Raw genomic sequence first — 16952 nt, 5'->3', positions numbered from 1 at the left:
TGAGATCCGACGACGTAACAATGACGTTTTGCCTCGTTTTCAATTCCGAGGGCGCGTGAAAGTTCTGAGTCGGCTTGGCTCGGTACTTGGATCTGCTAGGTTCGGGTGTGTTTGATTCTCGGGGGAACAGAGCCTGAGCATCTCTACTTTAAATAGTAAGATAATTAGTAATCCTACATCCCAATAATGCTATGAAAAGCGCAAGAAAACATTTATAAAAAAGACAAATTCTAGTTTTGAGTATGCAGCAGTTTTAAAAACGGTTGTTAACAAATACATCTGCTAATAGCATTTCCATCCCTCATAATGATCCACATACTGTACAGTGCTGAGAACTGTATGTTATCAAGTTTTGTTTAATTTCCTTAGCACAATCATAAAATCTACAACTGCAGATCTCAACTTGTTGTTGAACTACAATTCCCATCACTCTCTGCTAGCTGTAATATATGTTAGGGCTTGTAGGTTAACATCTATTAGATAATCACATTAGTGATTCATGCCATCATTACCAGGCTTTTTTTTTTTTTTTTTTAAAGAAATCATCCATTTACATATTCACAATGTAAATTCGAAATAGTTATTGGATATCTGTCCCTTCAAGCCTATAGGTAAAATATCCAGTATTCAGTAACGTTTTTGTCAGGATCAACTACTTTTGTCTTTGGATGGTACATTTGCAGTTTTCTGTTGCCTCGTCTGAGATTTTTTCTCTTTCCCCTTTGGTGATGATGGAGCATTACTTGAAGCTTTCAGTTGAACAGTCTTTGCTTTTGGGGTTCTAAATTTGCTCTTTTGGCTGTACAGTAGGTTCTTCTGAAAGAGTCGTGGGATGTTTCCCTCGTAGATAAAGAGAGCCAGCACCATACCTAGAACAGAAGCACATGATGTCACTGTAGTGTCAGGAGAAGGATTGGTAAAGCTAGCAGAGTATTTAGCTCTCAGTCATGCAGTATGTAGTTAATGACTGGCAGTGGTGCTGCAGGTGAGCTGGCACTCTGCTTACCACTTCCACAAATCAACATAGTTATATTAGCGGAAAGTACGCTGTTAGGCCCCTATTTATGTGGCACCGTATAATATGAAAGATCGTTTTCAATCCTCATTGCATAGATAAGGATTGAACTATCTTTCATATTTATCAAAAAACTTCAACAGGGACAGCAGTCACGTTAAACTGCTGTCCCTGTGAAGTCTAACACCTTTTCACTGCCTCTTCAGTGCAAAGAAAATTGCGATGACAGCATCTTCCTTCAAATCCTAGTGCGCATGCGCCGACCGAAAGTATCAGCACAGAGAGCCCTGTCCTCGTGTAATAATGATCAACTATAATCATGTGACAGGGAGGGATTACATGATCCCTTCACACATGCGCTGTCCAGCTCTGCTCTTTAAAAGAGAACTGACAAGGTTCAATTATGGTACTTTACGCCTGCATAATTACATTTCGGATAGAAGCAAATATCTACAATACCTGCTGCGATGCAAGGATCATTATGAAAATCATAAATGTATTCCCTAAACGTTACTGCTGCCTGAGACAGCTGCCTCCGTTTGCATCATGATAAGCACGCTCCTGTGCCCTGACATATACATTTTCCCCAGCCAGCAATTATACAAAGGGTCTGCTGCTTCTTCCTTCACTTATCTTACAATATTTATTATCTGGGCTGAATTAAATAATTGTTAGAAGTTGTTTATTTTTTACATCTATTATTTCCTGTTGATATAATTATAAGTGCAAATGTTTTACAGAATATACTGAAAGTAGAAAAAAAAAACATACCTGGTACTGTACATGTGCAGTTGCCCATTTAGAAGAACAAAACTAGTTTCACAAGTGGATTTGCTTCCTCAAGACTATTAATCAATCAACCAATACCAGTTCACTCTTTGCTTCAATTAATGCAATCAAAAGTGCTTTCGGTATAGACAGAACCTACATGTCTATTTACCCAAAGATGACAACTTCTCAGAACTTTGAACTGGGGTATCTCGGTGAAATTGGGGCAGGCAGGACTTAATGATGTGACAAGTGTCATGATGCCCTGCCTGCTGAAACATGATGATGCAAATTACTCCATCATGCCGTGGTGGGCAGAGCGTAATTGCATGAATGGCGTCATCTTGTTGATTTCTGCCCACCGCTTCTCTGTCTGGCCCAGCTTCAGGGAGATTGCCTGATTCTGTCCAGGAGATCACCCACGTTCAAGGAAAGCCGGCAAGTATGTACTTACTTATTCTCACTGGCTTATACCACACACAGCGGAGGCAGCCATTATTATTAAAATGGAAAATTATTATACAGATCATATATTATTGGTCATTTGACAAGCAACTAGTGACATTACTGAAGCATGTGGCACAACGATTGTGTCATGACTTAGCGATGTCACTAGTTCCTAGTAAATTGATATAATTTAAACCTAAAGTGTCACTGGGCCATATGGACTAAACGCATTTGAGGCTAGATCAGCACTCTAAAGAGAGTGGCATAAGAACTACAGTGGAGTGAACAGTTTATTTACTTGTAATACTTCTAGGTGACAAGCTCACTCCTCTGGCTGTATTTGACTTCTAAACCTAAAAGGCCACAGAGTTATATGGGTTCAACAGACAAATGCCTAGATCATCACTGTTCGGGGAGTGGCACAAGAATTACACTGGAGGGAACTTTGATGTGTACTGGTTGACAACCACACTCCTTGGGCAGTATCTGACATTTAATCTTAAGGCCAGTTAATTGTGACATAGAAAGATCACAAGAGTGGCATAGGAGTTAGTATGCAGTTCTCTCTTGTTTCCAGGCCCGGCGCTCCCATTAGGCAAGGTTAGGCACTTGCCTAGGGCGCCGGGCTCTGGAGGGCGCCTCAAGAATGTAAATTACTTTAAAACTGTGCGGCGACCGCTGACCATACCTGTCACGGCCGCCGTACAGCATTCAGATGCACGGGGGAGGGGGGAGAGGCTATTGCTCACCACCGCCGCCTCTCTGCTCCGTCTCCTCCCCTCCACTCACTAGTGTCAGTGAGTGGAGGGGAGGAGACGGAGCAGAGAGGCGGCGGTGGTGTGACAAGGTAAGGAAAGACGGGGTGAGGGGGGAGGAGGGCGTCGATTTTTGCGGGGGGTTACACCGATTTTTGCGGGGGGGGAGGGGGGGGGCGATTTTTTCAAAATACCTAGGGCGCCATGGACCCTAGCACCGGCCCTGCTTGTTTCCTTATTTAATATTTACCAAAGACCCCTACATTTCCCATTAAAAACAATGAAGGGTGAGCTGTTGAATAGAGAGACATGAGGATGTGGGCTGTACAATTACTAATTTAGGATATACTCAGTTTAATGCAGCATCCTCTGTAAACATAGCACTGGTTTAGGGCAGCACAGTTTAAGTGAAATTTCCTTTGTTGGTCTGTGCTGGCAACCCATTTATCCAGTGAAAGTAAGATATTATAAAGTGGGACTTAAATATAATTTGTCTGCTCTGTGCTTGGGTTAGACTTATCTGTAAGTGAAAGCTTCATAAGACTTGATCTACAATTTTTCAAGTGGGTTTATCATCTGGCTGCTCCCACATGAGCGCCATCAGAATACTCAAATGTATCTCCTACTTACCAGCTAATGGGCCACCAAGATAAACAATAGTGTATTCCTGCAGAGTGTTCCCGGAGCAGTCGAATGTCAGGGCGTAGGCCAGAACTGGGTTGAAGTAAGCTGCTGTGTATGGACCACCTGAGAAAGGGAAGAACAGAGTTAGTGCTAAAGAAGGAAATATTAAAAGTACACCCGGGCAGGCTGCCCTCCCCACCCAGTTCGTTCCCATAGTGGGCTTCCTTGGGCTGGGTCACCTGTATTTTTTTCCCTTTGAAATACTAAGTCAAGTCTTACCCCCTGGGCTGAAATGTGCCAGCCCTCCCCTGCACACAGCTATTTTGGGCCTTTTGATAAGGGGTTTGGTTGACATCTGCCTGCCCTCACTGTACTGAACACACACGAGTATGCACAAGTACAAGTGGGCACAACTGCAAGACAGACACAAGTTGTGCTTAGGTGCAGTGGGACATATTTTAAGGAACATTGTTACATCACAGCACCGTGCGGTAGCTATCAATAAACAGTAACCCCTTTAACTCAGGGTAGATGCAGGCTCTCTAAAGTACAGGCACAGTCAGCAGATTCAGGCAAAATATAAATGTAGTCAACATAAATCTACTTACATTTACATGAAAATGTAAGTAGAATTATCTGTACTATTCCTGTGGTAAGGGGATCTCCCTAGCCATGTGAATACAACAATAATAGGCCTCTTGACAAGTGATGGCCCCTGTAAGTCTTAGTAGCTAGCAAGCAGGTGGATAGAGAAAAGAAAAACAAATATTGTGTATTAGAATGGTAAAATCATATTAACAATTAACACATTGTTTTTAATTTATGTTATGTACATGCATTTATAGCCGTCTATTAAAGGATTTTACAATTATACTACGTCAATAATACAGATAATAGATGCTTAGAGTAATTTGTAGTATGCATTTAGCATTATATTCCTTCCATCTTATTGTTCATTAACAATATAAGCATGTCCACCTGGCATGTGGGGGTTACGCAATAATTTCAATGTTTCTAAAATTAGGTAACTTTTAATTGTCACAATCTGCCTCAAATTATGTGAAGCAGCTTGGACTAGGCATTTAGGTAACTGTGTGACTTAAGTATTGACAGCCATCTAGACCTCAGTGCAAAATCTGAGTTAGGGGGTCTGCCTGACACCAGCTCAATATTAACAGTTATCATACTCCAAACATCCACACAAACTATGTCCACCTGCTCTACAGGCATTTTGCCCCCACTGGGTGCCTTTATGGGTGCTAAAAGAATCTGCTCCCTTGTCTCTGGTCTGTAGTCACTTTTTGCCTTGTCTGCCTCATGCTTGGCCACCCATTTCCCACATATTACTGCCAACACCTTGTCTCCCCCATTCATGTCTTGTCTCTTGCATGACCAAATCCCCACCTTGATTTGCATGTTTGTCTTCTAGCTGGCTCCAAAATAATGCACTGATGATTATTTTTCTGGTCTTATTTTTATCCGATTGGGGGAAAAGTTGCAAAATGAAATGATAATAAACTGTTTTTAAACTATACACTATCAATATTAATCCAAAGAGATAATAGTTACTCACCTGCATATGCCAGTAAAGAGATGGTGAGGGCAGTTGTAGGCACCTTGTACAGTAATCTTGTATTTTGGAAGCGGAGTAGTACTAGATGATAGCAGAACGCACACAACGCCTCTACAAAGATGCCTTGAGGAAGGGTGGTTTGCAGGGAAGAACTACAGTCTTCTGCCATCATCGATTGGATCGTGTGGAATTGTGTCAACTCCAATGTCCAGTATTGTTTCGTCAAGAACTTGGCAGCCTCCATGCCAACATACTGAGCTACCAGTTTAAATATTGTATCTATAAAAGGGCAATCTTTGAGCAGGAACTCATGAAGAGACACTGCTGAGTTGGCAGATGCCCCATCAAAGGTGAAACCATGAGCTAGATAGAGCAAAAAGAGCAGAGTGGAGATCACATCTGGACCATACCCACCACCCCACATGCCAATCTCCACTAGCATGCGGAGTTCCATACAGCAGGCACACAGCTGCAAAGAACTGACTAGCTCACTGATGGTGCACCTGTATATCCTGGCAGGGAGCAGTTTCTTACATATCCAGCGAATTAGCTGAGACAGGGCAACCGTGGAGACAAAGAAAGCCACCAGTATGTTCAGTCCAGCCATGGTGGCAAAGAGCTGCAGAAACAAAGAAAGGAATACTGGCTGCAGACTTCCACTTATACACCGATAATCTAGGTAAACGTGGCCCAATCTTCAACCAGCAATGTCAAGGGCACAGCTGGGAATCCCAGCAGCTGTGTGAGACAACATTATACTGTTGTTTGCCTTCATTACTACACAGCAAACACATTTTAAAAAATCACTTTTGGTTTAAGTTGCTCTCATTCACATTGACAGGTACAGGGCCATTTTATTGAAAGGAAAGTTGCCCTGGGACGACCACTGCAGGTGGCGCTACATTACACCTTATACCTTTTAATGGTTCAGGAAGGCTGGCAAATCTGTTTATTAACATTTATTTCTGATATGTATTTCAAATGTGTAAGGTTTGGCTTACATAACTCTTACTTAAATCAACACAGGTGTCTTCCATTTGAATACTTTTGGTAATGCTGCGCCAAATGTGAAGAACATACTGCTAAGGTGATGTAAGTTATATATAAAGACGAGTGATATTACAAATCCAGGATGTTTATCAAGATTAGCATTTGGGCAACAAAATCACAATTTCCTGTGATTTTGAGCACGAGACAGTTATGGTTCCAGGAGCTACAGAAAACGTGCAGGGTAGGATCCAGATGTCAGCGCATGGCAGAATACTGGCAAATGGATTCAGTATTTGTCCATATTCAAAGTTTTGGATTTAGTGCATCGCCTAATGAAGATTTACCTAGAAAGGTACAATCACATTTTAATTTTGCAAATGCTATTCCTTTTGGCTGATAAAATAACAGGTGACCCACTGAGTGAAACACTAGTCAAAACCCACTTTATAGTTTCCATCTGAAAGACTATCTATGCTGATGTAGCTGCAGACTTGCCTTTGGGTAGGAGACTTACTATACCATTTAGGTGATTCTATATGGATATTTTATGCTAATTGGACTAATTGTGTTTGTAAGAGTAATAGTTGAAGTTTTAATATAGTTTGAGTAATTAAAGGCAATGGACTATTAACCATTTTGGGGCAGCACGGTGGCTAAGTGATTAGCACTTCTGCCTCACAGCGCTGGGGTCATGAGTTCAATTCCCGACCATGGTCTTATGTGTGAAGTTTGTATGTTCTCCCCATGTTTGCGTGGGTTTCCTCCCAAACTCCAAAAACCTACAAGTAGGTTAATTGCTATCAAATGGGCTGCTATAAAAAAAATAGACCCTAGTATCTGTCTGTCTGTGTGTGTGTGTCTGTGTGTATGTTAGGGAAATTAGACTGTAAGCGCCAATGGGGCAGGGACTGATGTGAATTAGTTCTCTGTACAGCGCTGTGGAATCAGTGGTGCTATATAAATAGATGATGATGATTTTGTTAAACTACACAATGGTTTATTTACTGCTTTATTGGAATGCAGTACTTTCTTTTATCCTGTAGATGCCACTATTGCAAAATTCATGAGAACATGTAAATGATGCATCATGCAGTACCATATTAAAGCCGTTGGCTTTAATTAGAGATGTGCGCTGACCTCCGTGTGTTTTGATTTTGTATGTGGTTTTGGTTCTAAAACGTCTTTGTGTTTTGGTTTTGCTCACAAAATCCTGAAAGGTTTTGGATCTGGATTTAATTAAAAATTGTGAAAAATTGGTAAAATTATGTGATTTTGAGCTGTTTTTGTTCCTACATTACTATTTATAGCATTTACATTCATTTCCAGTAATTTCCAGTCTATTTTGTAATGATCTCTTCACAACTGTCAAAAAATATATAGCAGTTTAATAATTATTTATAAACTTTATATTTTTTAGGGGGGTTGTGCTGCTTAGAGTCAATACACTTTTTTTGCATGTTTAATATAGAGGTCACCGTGACTGCCACTCACCAAATTTAAAAAAAACTTTGACTAGAAAACAGTAAAGATTTTAAATGAAATAATTGTTTTTTGGTGGATGCTGAGCACAGTCAAACCCTCTATTTTGGCTGCTTCATAAAGATGTCACTAAAACTGACCCTCACAAGATTGCTTCTTTGAAAAACTTTGGATTTTAAATTAATTTAATCTAACCGGGGTGTGCTACTCCGTAATACAGCAATACACATACACAGTAGCCAGTAACTTACCTATATGCTCCGACACCCAATCGATCAGCAAACTATTCTAGTTGACTGTTCGCTACAGAAAAAAACTGCATTAAAAATAATCACAGTTTTTTTTTTTTTGTGTACAATTTTCTATTCCACCCTGTCTAACGCTGTTGTCAATCTCTACACGCTATTTTAGGAGCACAGCCTTCAAGCCACTTTCTCCCTATATGCTGTCATTTCTAAATGGCAGGTGAGAACAGGGGGTAGGGCTATATATACATTTATAGATATCGATCCAATACTCTTGCGATTTTTGTGCCAATATTTTCCCGGAAATTATATTTTGCCTCGTTTACAGATTGGATTTTGGTGCAAAAAATGGAGGCGTGATTTGGTTCTACTTAAAATCCCAAATCTCGGATCTGTCATATCTTTCAGAACCCGATCTGCTCATCTCTAATTCTAATCACTGCGAATGGACAATCCAAATACATATATTTGCAAATCTGAAAAACGCCACCATCTACGAAGGAAAGCCTGGAGATCCCCCTTCCCAATATACAATTCTGCAATGCTAACCATGTGATATCAGCACAATAACATAGCAAATTCAGGACAAGACTTCAGTTGCGAGATTCCTGGTCCAAGCCAAGGCTTTATTTATTACCAGAGAGAGAGGTCATATTCCACTACATATAAATAAGAAGCATATGATCACAGACATGTAATTGATCCACGGAGTATCAGGAGATGTGACAAATGATATTAAATCAAGAATTATGTATGTGTAAGTATGTGTATGTTTAACGATACAAATAAGGTTCAGTGAAAGGTCACAAACCATTTTTAAAAGTTTCTAGTTGAAACCAAAAGAAAAAGATAATACAAAATTGTCAGGCACTAGCAAGGTCTTTAACAAACAGGGCAGATATTAAACACGTTTTCACTTTTAAAAGAAGAGTCACTATACAACTTATTATTTTTTTTAAGACCATGACATTACATGCGCGACTTCACTTAATTCCCCTGTATTCAGCCCCCTTCATGACTGAGTGTAATGCACTCTCTTGAATATGGACCATAGATTTTTCTTTTTTGCTGGGTTCCCTCTTCCCCTCCTAGCACATCCTGGAGTAACTTAACTGTGTTTAGAAAGCAATGGAGCTTTAGTAATACTCAGAAAGATAAATGTGTGCTTTTAAAAATAAGAATGTAATACTTATCTGGTGGTCTACAGTAGAAGGGCCATTATAGCAAGCCAAGGTGGGTGTGGCACAGTTTGGCTTCTGCTCCTCTAATCTAGAGTCAGGGGAAGGCAACTACTCCAGGAATCCCTCATCTAAAGGTGTTTCAAGCTCCTGCAACCCAGGGATGACATGATGGTGTTGTACAGCTGCACCTGTTTAGAGAATGGAGACCAGTGGCCTCTAAGCAAGTTCCAGAAAGGTTCTAGTAAACCCCGGAAAAGGAGGGTTGCCTTTGGTAGCCTCTATTTTATTATTATTATTATTAATTTTTATTTATAGGGCGCCACAAGGTGTCCGTGGCGCCGTACAGGGACAAAAACGAATTACAATACAAGGTGAGACAGCACAGTACAGTAAACATAAAGCACAGTAACTCAGTAAGCTCAAAGCACAGCTAGTGAGGGCGGGGGGAGTATCCGCAAATGACGGGGCCCAAAAGGAGGGCGCGGAAGACAGGGAGACCCCCAGAGGGGGGAAGAGGGCCCTCGAGGAGGAGGGCAAAGTAGCTGGAGAGCAGAGTTAGAAGTGGTGGAAACAGGAGGAGAGATGGCCCTGCTCAGAGGAGCGTACAATCTAAGGGGAGGGGTGGACAGATGGAGAAACGCAGGGGAGAGAGGGAGAGTAGAGGGACGGAGGCAGGGAAGGGGAAAGAAGGGGGGAGAGGCAGAGGATAAGGTAGGTAGTTAAGTGGGAGACTGGAAGGCTTTAAGAAAAAGGTGGGTTTTTAAAGCCCGTTTAAAACTGGACAGGTTATCTATGAGATAGAGTTGCCGATGATGTGCCCCTGGGATCTGTCTCCAAACCTTATGGAGCCAAAATCACCTTGGAGGTGGCACTAGAACCTATGGACAAAGTCCTGAGAGACAGTTTGTGCAGACACTTCCCACAACTATAAGGAATGAGAACTATGCAAGCTGCACCTCATGCACAGATAAAGTTCAGCCTGGACTCATTAATGGGGCTGGTTTACCAACCCCAAATCCAGTGTTAAAAAACCCCATCTAACACTACCTGCTAGTGGTGTGTTTATGCATTTTATGGAACAGCTCTTGTTCCACCTATATGAACACCATTACTATTAAGACCCTGCTTGTTCTGTGAACATTAGATTAAAGCACATCATTTAAACCATCCCCTGGCTGCTCTGTGTTGCTCCCTGCGCTCATAGTCAGTCCTCTTCCAGCTAACCGGCGTTCTTTATCCAGAGTAGGTGGTCAGGAAGGATTCCGGGAGAGCAGGCAGCAAAAAGGTGGAGCACAAGAGGCATGAAGGGGTCTGGTGGTTACAGAAATTGCATTCCTACAGCGAACACACCACATTGGTGTGCTGTTGACGCTCTGTCACTGATTGGCTGGTTCAGCCAAGTGCCAGGAGGAGTAGTCATTGTTGTTGACAACAAACAAATGAGACCTCAAACGCACAGTGGAGTAGGGTGGTAGAAAAAGCCCACCTGGTCACAGCTTTATGGTGCCATAAATCCAGGTTAATATCTAACTTCATTAATTTTTATTTAAGAAATTTAAATCCAAGGGAAGATGGGGAGAGGGGAAGCAAAAAAAAAAAAAGTAAAAGTGGTGGAGGGTTACATAGTAGGGATTAGACAATACAAGATGTTCAAAAGACTGATTACTACACTGAAACTTAGTAGAATATACTCAAATGGCAAACTACAACGGACTCAATGTAAACACTTAAGGATTGCAAGGCGATTCAGACAAATTGAAGAGTTTAGAATTCAAAGTATCTGGTAAATGGAGAAGCAGAAAGCAGTCTCCATTTACAACAAGTTTGTGCCAATTATGACATTTGACCAAAGGGAAAGAAGCTGCCATAGAATAGGGGACCCCAGTCATCTCTATTACAAAACTAAACTGGATATTGGTGACAAATTTGTGGATAGGGGGAGGAGTAGGATTTTTCCAGAATTGTGCTATTGTTGCTCTGGCAGCAATTTAAATGTGTCCCCATATGTACCTATACTGGATCAGAAGCTGGTCTGGCAATACGTGGAAGAGGCCTACTAGTGGGAAGGCGATCTTAGTGACTTTTGTAAGCCAACAAAAAGACCTAAAATCATAGTGGCTGAATAAGAGAACATGTCCAAAATACAAAAGAAATATCTCCCACTGTTCCACAATTGCACCAGCAAAACTTAGATTGTGCAGGCCATATATTGGGAAACCTAGCTGGCATAAGATATAGGGCCCGATTCATTAAGGAACTTAAATTAAGAAGTTTCTTATTTAAAGTCTCCTGGACAAAACCATGTTACAATGCAAGGGGTGAGAATTAGTATTTAACTTATGTGCAAAACAGAAAACTGACTGTTTTTTCATGTAGCACACAAATATCAACTTTAAATTTCAGTGTACAAATAAGCTATCAAGTATTTGTGTGCTACATGAAAAAACATTAGTAGTCTAGATAAAGCCGCTTGAGTTCATGATGAGCTGTTGTATTTGAATGTCTTACTTGCATCAGCTCACGTTTTGTTTTAGGGGAAAGGCAAGTTTTGTTTTGGGCATCTAAAATAGAAAGATTAAACTCAAGTTCTTTTTGGAGAATGGTATTCGTTTTCTTAACAGAACACACAACAGAACTGTCAGAACAAAGGCTGGGAGCGCAGTGTCCCCCAACTTGTGTTCAGAGAAAGAGATTTTACGGTAAGTACAAAAATCCTATTTTCTCTTTCACACTAGTTGAGGGACACTGCTCAACTTGGGGACGTTCCAAAGATGCCCCTATGGGTGGGAATGCTCAGAATGAGCGCCACGTAAAACTTTACAGCCAAAACTTGCGTCTTTTGAAGCAAAGACGTGGAAACGATAAAACCTGGTGTACGAATGAACAGAAGACCAAGTAGCTGTCCTACACAACTGCTCAGCCGAAGCCTCATACCGCGCTGCTAAGAGGCGCTAACCGACCTTGTGGAATGAGCTCAGACCTTCAGGAACCGGAGAGCCCTCCGAAATGTACGCCTGCCAGATAGTTCCGGTGATCCACCTAGCCACCGTCTGCTTTGTGGCAGACCAGCCACGCTTGCGACTATCAGTCTTCCGAAACAAAGCTGTACAGTCCACATAAATCCTCATAGCTCTGACTATATCTAAAGAGACAGTCCTGACCAGGCACCAGCGAATCCCTTTCGCCTCTCACTTTTTGCAAGATCCGAGACAGCATCGGAAGTGGAGGGTAAAGGTACACCAACTTGAAGTTCCAGTGTACCGTCATAGCGTCCACTAAGAACGCCTGAGGGTTTCTTGACCTGGCACAATACCTTTCTACCTTGCCGTTGTGCCGCAAGGCCATCATGTCTATTTCTGGACGACAGCACCGGAGGACTATTTAAAAAAAACACCTCCGGATGGAATGACCATTCGCCTGGTTGAAGGGCATGCCGACTGAAGTAGTCGGCATCCCAGTTGTTCATCACCAGAATGAACATCGCAGAAATTGCAGGAACCTGTTGTTTCATCCATTTCATGATCTTTTACACTTCCTTCATGACAAAAGGGGTCCTTGTTGCTACTTGATGATTTATATAAGCTACCGCCGTAGCAGTATCCGCCTGTATTCGGATCGGCCGACGTGCCAGGAACTAGAGCATTGAATACTGCCCGTAGTTCCAGATCATTAATGGGCAACAGTGCATCCTCTGATGTGCAAGTCCCTTGCAATCTGAGGTGAAGAGTGACTGCATCCCACCCCAACAAGCTGACATCCATCATTACCATGGTCCAGGACGCCCCTGTGTTAGGATGTTCCTCCTCAGCCACCAGAGAAGAGACAGGCATTTTGTCTGTGACAACCGAAAGACCTGCCTTTTTAAGAGGGGATCGACCTTGACCACTTTGCTAGAATCTCCTGCTGGAACTTGCACGTATGGAAACAAGCAAACTGCAGAGCCTCGAACGAGGTAGCCATGGGACCCAGTAGCTTCATACACTGAAGTACTGAGACGCGATTTAGAGACAAAAGATCTTTCACCTGACGCCGGATCTTCCACACTGTGTCTGAGGGGAGAAAAAACCTTTGACAATTTGTCTCAAACAACAATCCCAGGAACACCATACGTTGGGTTGGTATCCAACTGCATTATTTGTAGTTGATCACCCATCTGTGTTCCTGTAGAATGTCCCTGATCAGTTGCACATGTGACTGAAGCCGAGTTACCGACCCTGCCTTGCTCAGTAGGTCGTCTAGGTAAGGTAAAATAGTTACCCTCTGTAAACGCTGCTGAGCTGCCATCATAGCCATCACCTTTGTGAACACTCGCGGTGCGGTGGCCAAACCAAATGGAAAAGCCCTGAACTGAAAATGCTCCAGTCCACCGCAAGAGACTTTGATGACCTGTCCATATCGGAATGTATAGGTAAAACATCCTTGACATCCATGGATGCTAAGTACTCGCCTTTCTTCATGCAATTTATCACAGATCTGATGGACTCCATTCAAAAGCTGGGTACCACGTAAGCAGGTGTTGAGGTCCTTCAGGTTTAGAATTTATCTGAAGAACCGATCCAGTTTTTGCACCAGAAAAGGTGCAAGTAAAAGCCTTGACCTCTCTACCCCAACGGAACTGGAACAATCACCCCGGCATCCCAAAGTGACTGTACTGCCCCCTGCAAAACCTGTCTTCTCTCTGACTCGCTGGGAAAAGATTTAGTCATGAAACGCTGTGGAGGTGCCTCCACTAGGTCCAAGATGTATATCCTAAACACTAATCCTTTCACCCAGGTATCTGTGGTGGACCGGAGGCACCGCTCCTGAAAGAGGAGTAGGCGCGCTCCTACCACCGGAGCCCCTGGTGGAGGATGCAGGAAGTTATGCTGCTGGTTTGTCTGTTGGCTTAGGGGCAGGGTGACTGTACTGTTCAGGCCCGTCTGCCTCTTTGCCCCCCCTCTCCGTGTAACTGGGGCTTGGCTTCTGAAAGAGCCACCTCTAGAGCGACTGTCAAATCAAAAGGAGCGAATACACCTCCCTTTTGCTTTTGGCTCAGCTACCGGAAGAGCAGCACTCTTCCCCCCTGTGGCCTAAGTGATGAATTTGTCCAAAGGTGAATCAAAACAAAGCCGCTCCGTCATATGGGACAGATTCCAAAGCGCTCATGGAATCAGTATCCACCTCCCAAGATCTTAACCACAATGTGCGCCTAGCTGCCACTGCTAAGGAAGAGTTTTGGACAACCTCTGACTGCATCCCCTAAACTCAGCATCTTTAATATGATCTGCCAGAGGAGCCAACTCAGGTCTAGCGACACCAAACTGAATTCCTGCATGAAGGGTAGTGGCCCATTTTTCAACAGCTTTAACGACCCAAGCCCCCGCCATCACCGAACGCAGGGACAAACCAGATGCTAAATAAATCCATTTCAAAATAGCTTCATACTTTTTGTCAGTACTGTTTTTAAGCGGCGCTGCATTCGGCAATGGAAAAACAGTAGACTTAGCCAAGTGTGCAATAGGAGCATGGATACTGGGAAGGGGTAGATCCTACCTCCGAATCTGGAAAGGGGTTGAAAAGTTTGTATCGTCTGGGAATCTGAAAATTTATTATCAGGCTTAAGTCTGGCCTCGTCCCAAATTTCCAACAGTAGTGCAGAAGGAGGGAAGAAAACCGTTCTTTTCTTTGACCTTTCAAACATGGAGTTCTGTGATACAGAGTGTTCCCCATCAGATATGTTAATAACCTGTCGCACTGCCAGGATAAGGTCCTCAATGCCCTGTCTATTAGGCATATCCTCCTCACCTGTGGGCAAGTCCACATAGTCAGAATCTTCTAGAACATCACCATCTCCCAATTCGGATGGATCCGTGTTCGAATCTATTAAACCCTGGGCAATAGGCAAACCCAAGCATTTACGCCATCCACCTGCCACTCTTGAATGGAACAATTTTTCAAGGGAATTAGACACTCTGGTCAACCCCTGCACAGACCGTTCCAAACTACTCATCCAAACAGGCTCCTGGGAGACCCCTGAACCACCCTGCAGCAATTAAGTCGCCTGTCCCGAAGGAATGGTGTCTGAGGACTGTGTACCCGGAGAAGAGGAAAAGGTATCAGCACTTACCGTCTCCCCCGTTCCCTTAATTCGGCACTAGACAATGCCAGCTCCTTGGCCCAGGCTGGTTCCACGATGCCCACCACACCCGCAGACGAGCGCCCGCCCAGGTCCTCAGCCTCGCATACCGTGCACAGGCCCCCCTGGTCTGTCCGTCCACCAGACAATTTGGACTCGCACCTAGTACAGGTGTAGTTTATTACAGAGACAGCCTTGGATTTGGCCCCGGTCCCTCTTTCTGACATATTGCAAAACAGAACGGTAAATGAGACACACTATAGAACTGTACTGTGTACAGTATATGGCAAACTGTAACACTAGAGAAATACACAATAATACAGCGCTTCAGCTACGATCAGAACTAGAAGTGTTCTGTAATGTACCCCCACAGGATGTACAACAGATAGAAAACAAACAAGCACTGAAAAATATATAAGAAACAGCAAAGCCACTCTATATCTACTGCTTCTCAATCCCCAGGGATGTGTCTGCATCTGAGTGTCCTGCAGGCAGGGTGGGAAATGGATAATAAGCTTTCTAGAGCCCTGGAAAAAGACAGGTGAGTTAATTATTGCCCAACCATGCCCACTTGGCCTGCACAAAATCAGCAAAAAACGTTTGTAATCGCAGAAAACCCCCCCCCAAAAAAAAACCAAAAAACCACACATCAGACCCTGGTGGGGACTGCTCTGCAGCGACAGCTTCCCACCAGCATTATATGCCTCTCTACCTGTTTGCACCGCAACTTCTCCAAATGCCGGCTGACAAGCTGGGCAACTGGACCGCAAGCAGCTTCGCCTCCACAGCAGTCACGGGTGACCAAAGCATTCTGCTGCGGCCCACATCGCCTACCTGGAAGCGGTTGAGTCCTGGACACTACCAGGTTGCCAGATGACCCTTTTCCTGGGGAGCCCTACATAATAAATCAGGGAGGGCGGCACTAAAGTGCCTCAGGCGCTTTCCCTAAAGTAGCTGTGGCAGTCACCTGGTGATCGTCGCGGAGAAATCCTAGCTATCTATAAAAAATACAAAAACACTAAGACTAGACTAAAAGCACCCTAACTCCGTAAGCACTAAGAAAAGAACCGAGCTCTTTCTGTGGAGGGGGCATAGAGGGGAGGGGAGCAGGCTAGACAAGTTTTTTAGTGCCATTACTCCCACAGCACCCTCTCTACCCAAAGTTGAGCAGTGTCTCCCAACTAGTGTGAAAGAGAAAAAGTCTTTCACTTACGAGCAAGAGCAATGTTATATGCAAGCTGCTGGCAAGTGATAGGAATTACAGCACGTCTGGATATAATCTTATACTCTAGGCCAGACAAAGTTCTATAAGGCAGCTCAATGTTTAGTCCCTCTCCTGGTGTCCTGCCAGAGGGATCCAAAGGCAACTGAAAATAGTTGCACCAAAAATCCCTGTAATGCTACCAGATAAACATGATACTGGAAAAGGTCCATCCGCTTCTACCTTATTGGCTACACTGGAGATCAGCCTTTTATGCAATGTCACGATCCCTACTTCCATCCCTGAAAGGCTTCCAACTAGGGGCAACAGCATCCCTGGGATATCTGGATTGGGCTGGGTGGAAAATCTTCACAATGCAAGGGGACTTTGTTTCTCTGGACATAAATGTCTAGCTGGGCAGCCCCTAGAAAGATAACCAGAGGCAGCAGCATCTGCACACAGTGACCTGGTGGTCTTGTGCAGGATCTTGCAGCAACCCAGGGAGCAGTACTCTGATGCAGCTTCTAGCTCCAAAAGGGTTGTAAAGAACCTGGAATGA

General features: G+C 43.4%; 1 protein-coding gene across 1 annotated transcript; it reads right to left on the bottom strand.

The window, feature by feature from the left end:
- Positions 1 to 244: 244 nt before the first annotated feature.
- On the bottom strand, positions 245 to 6320 carry AQP12B (aquaporin 12B). The gene is made up of 3 exons (XM_075200528.1): positions 5183 to 6320; positions 3616 to 3732; positions 245 to 869 (listed from the first exon to the last, which is right to left on the bottom strand). The coding sequence occupies exons 1-3, from the start codon at positions 5787 to 5789 to the stop codon at positions 649 to 651; spliced, it is 945 nt and encodes a 314-aa protein (XP_075056629.1). The 5' UTR covers positions 5790 to 6320; the 3' UTR covers positions 245 to 648.
- Between the last annotated feature and the right edge of the window lie 10632 nt (positions 6321 to 16952).

This window comes from Mixophyes fleayi, chromosome 3 (assembly GCF_038048845.1).
Source record: "Mixophyes fleayi isolate aMixFle1 chromosome 3, aMixFle1.hap1, whole genome shotgun sequence".
NCBI lineage: Eukaryota > Metazoa > Chordata > Amphibia > Anura > Limnodynastidae > Mixophyes > Mixophyes fleayi.
Note: the sequence above shows the minus strand (reverse complement) of the source record. Positions and strands in the feature narration are given on the sequence as shown.

What these genes read in the sequence shown, in the direction of transcription:
- AQP12B (XM_075200528.1), bottom strand. Translation starts at nt 5,789, where the DNA reads ATGGCTGGACTGAACATACTGGTGGCTTTCTTTGTCTCCACGGTTGCC. An exon ending in CTCTTTACTGGCATATGCAG is followed by an intron (nt 3,733 to 5,182) that starts GTGAGTAACTAT and finishes TCCCTTTCTCAG; the next exon opens with GTGGTCCATACACAGCAGCT. An exon ending in TCTTGGTGGCCCATTAGCTG is followed by an intron (nt 870 to 3,615) that starts GTAAGTAGGAGA and finishes CTTCTGTTCTAG; the next exon opens with GTATGGTGCTGGCTCTCTTT.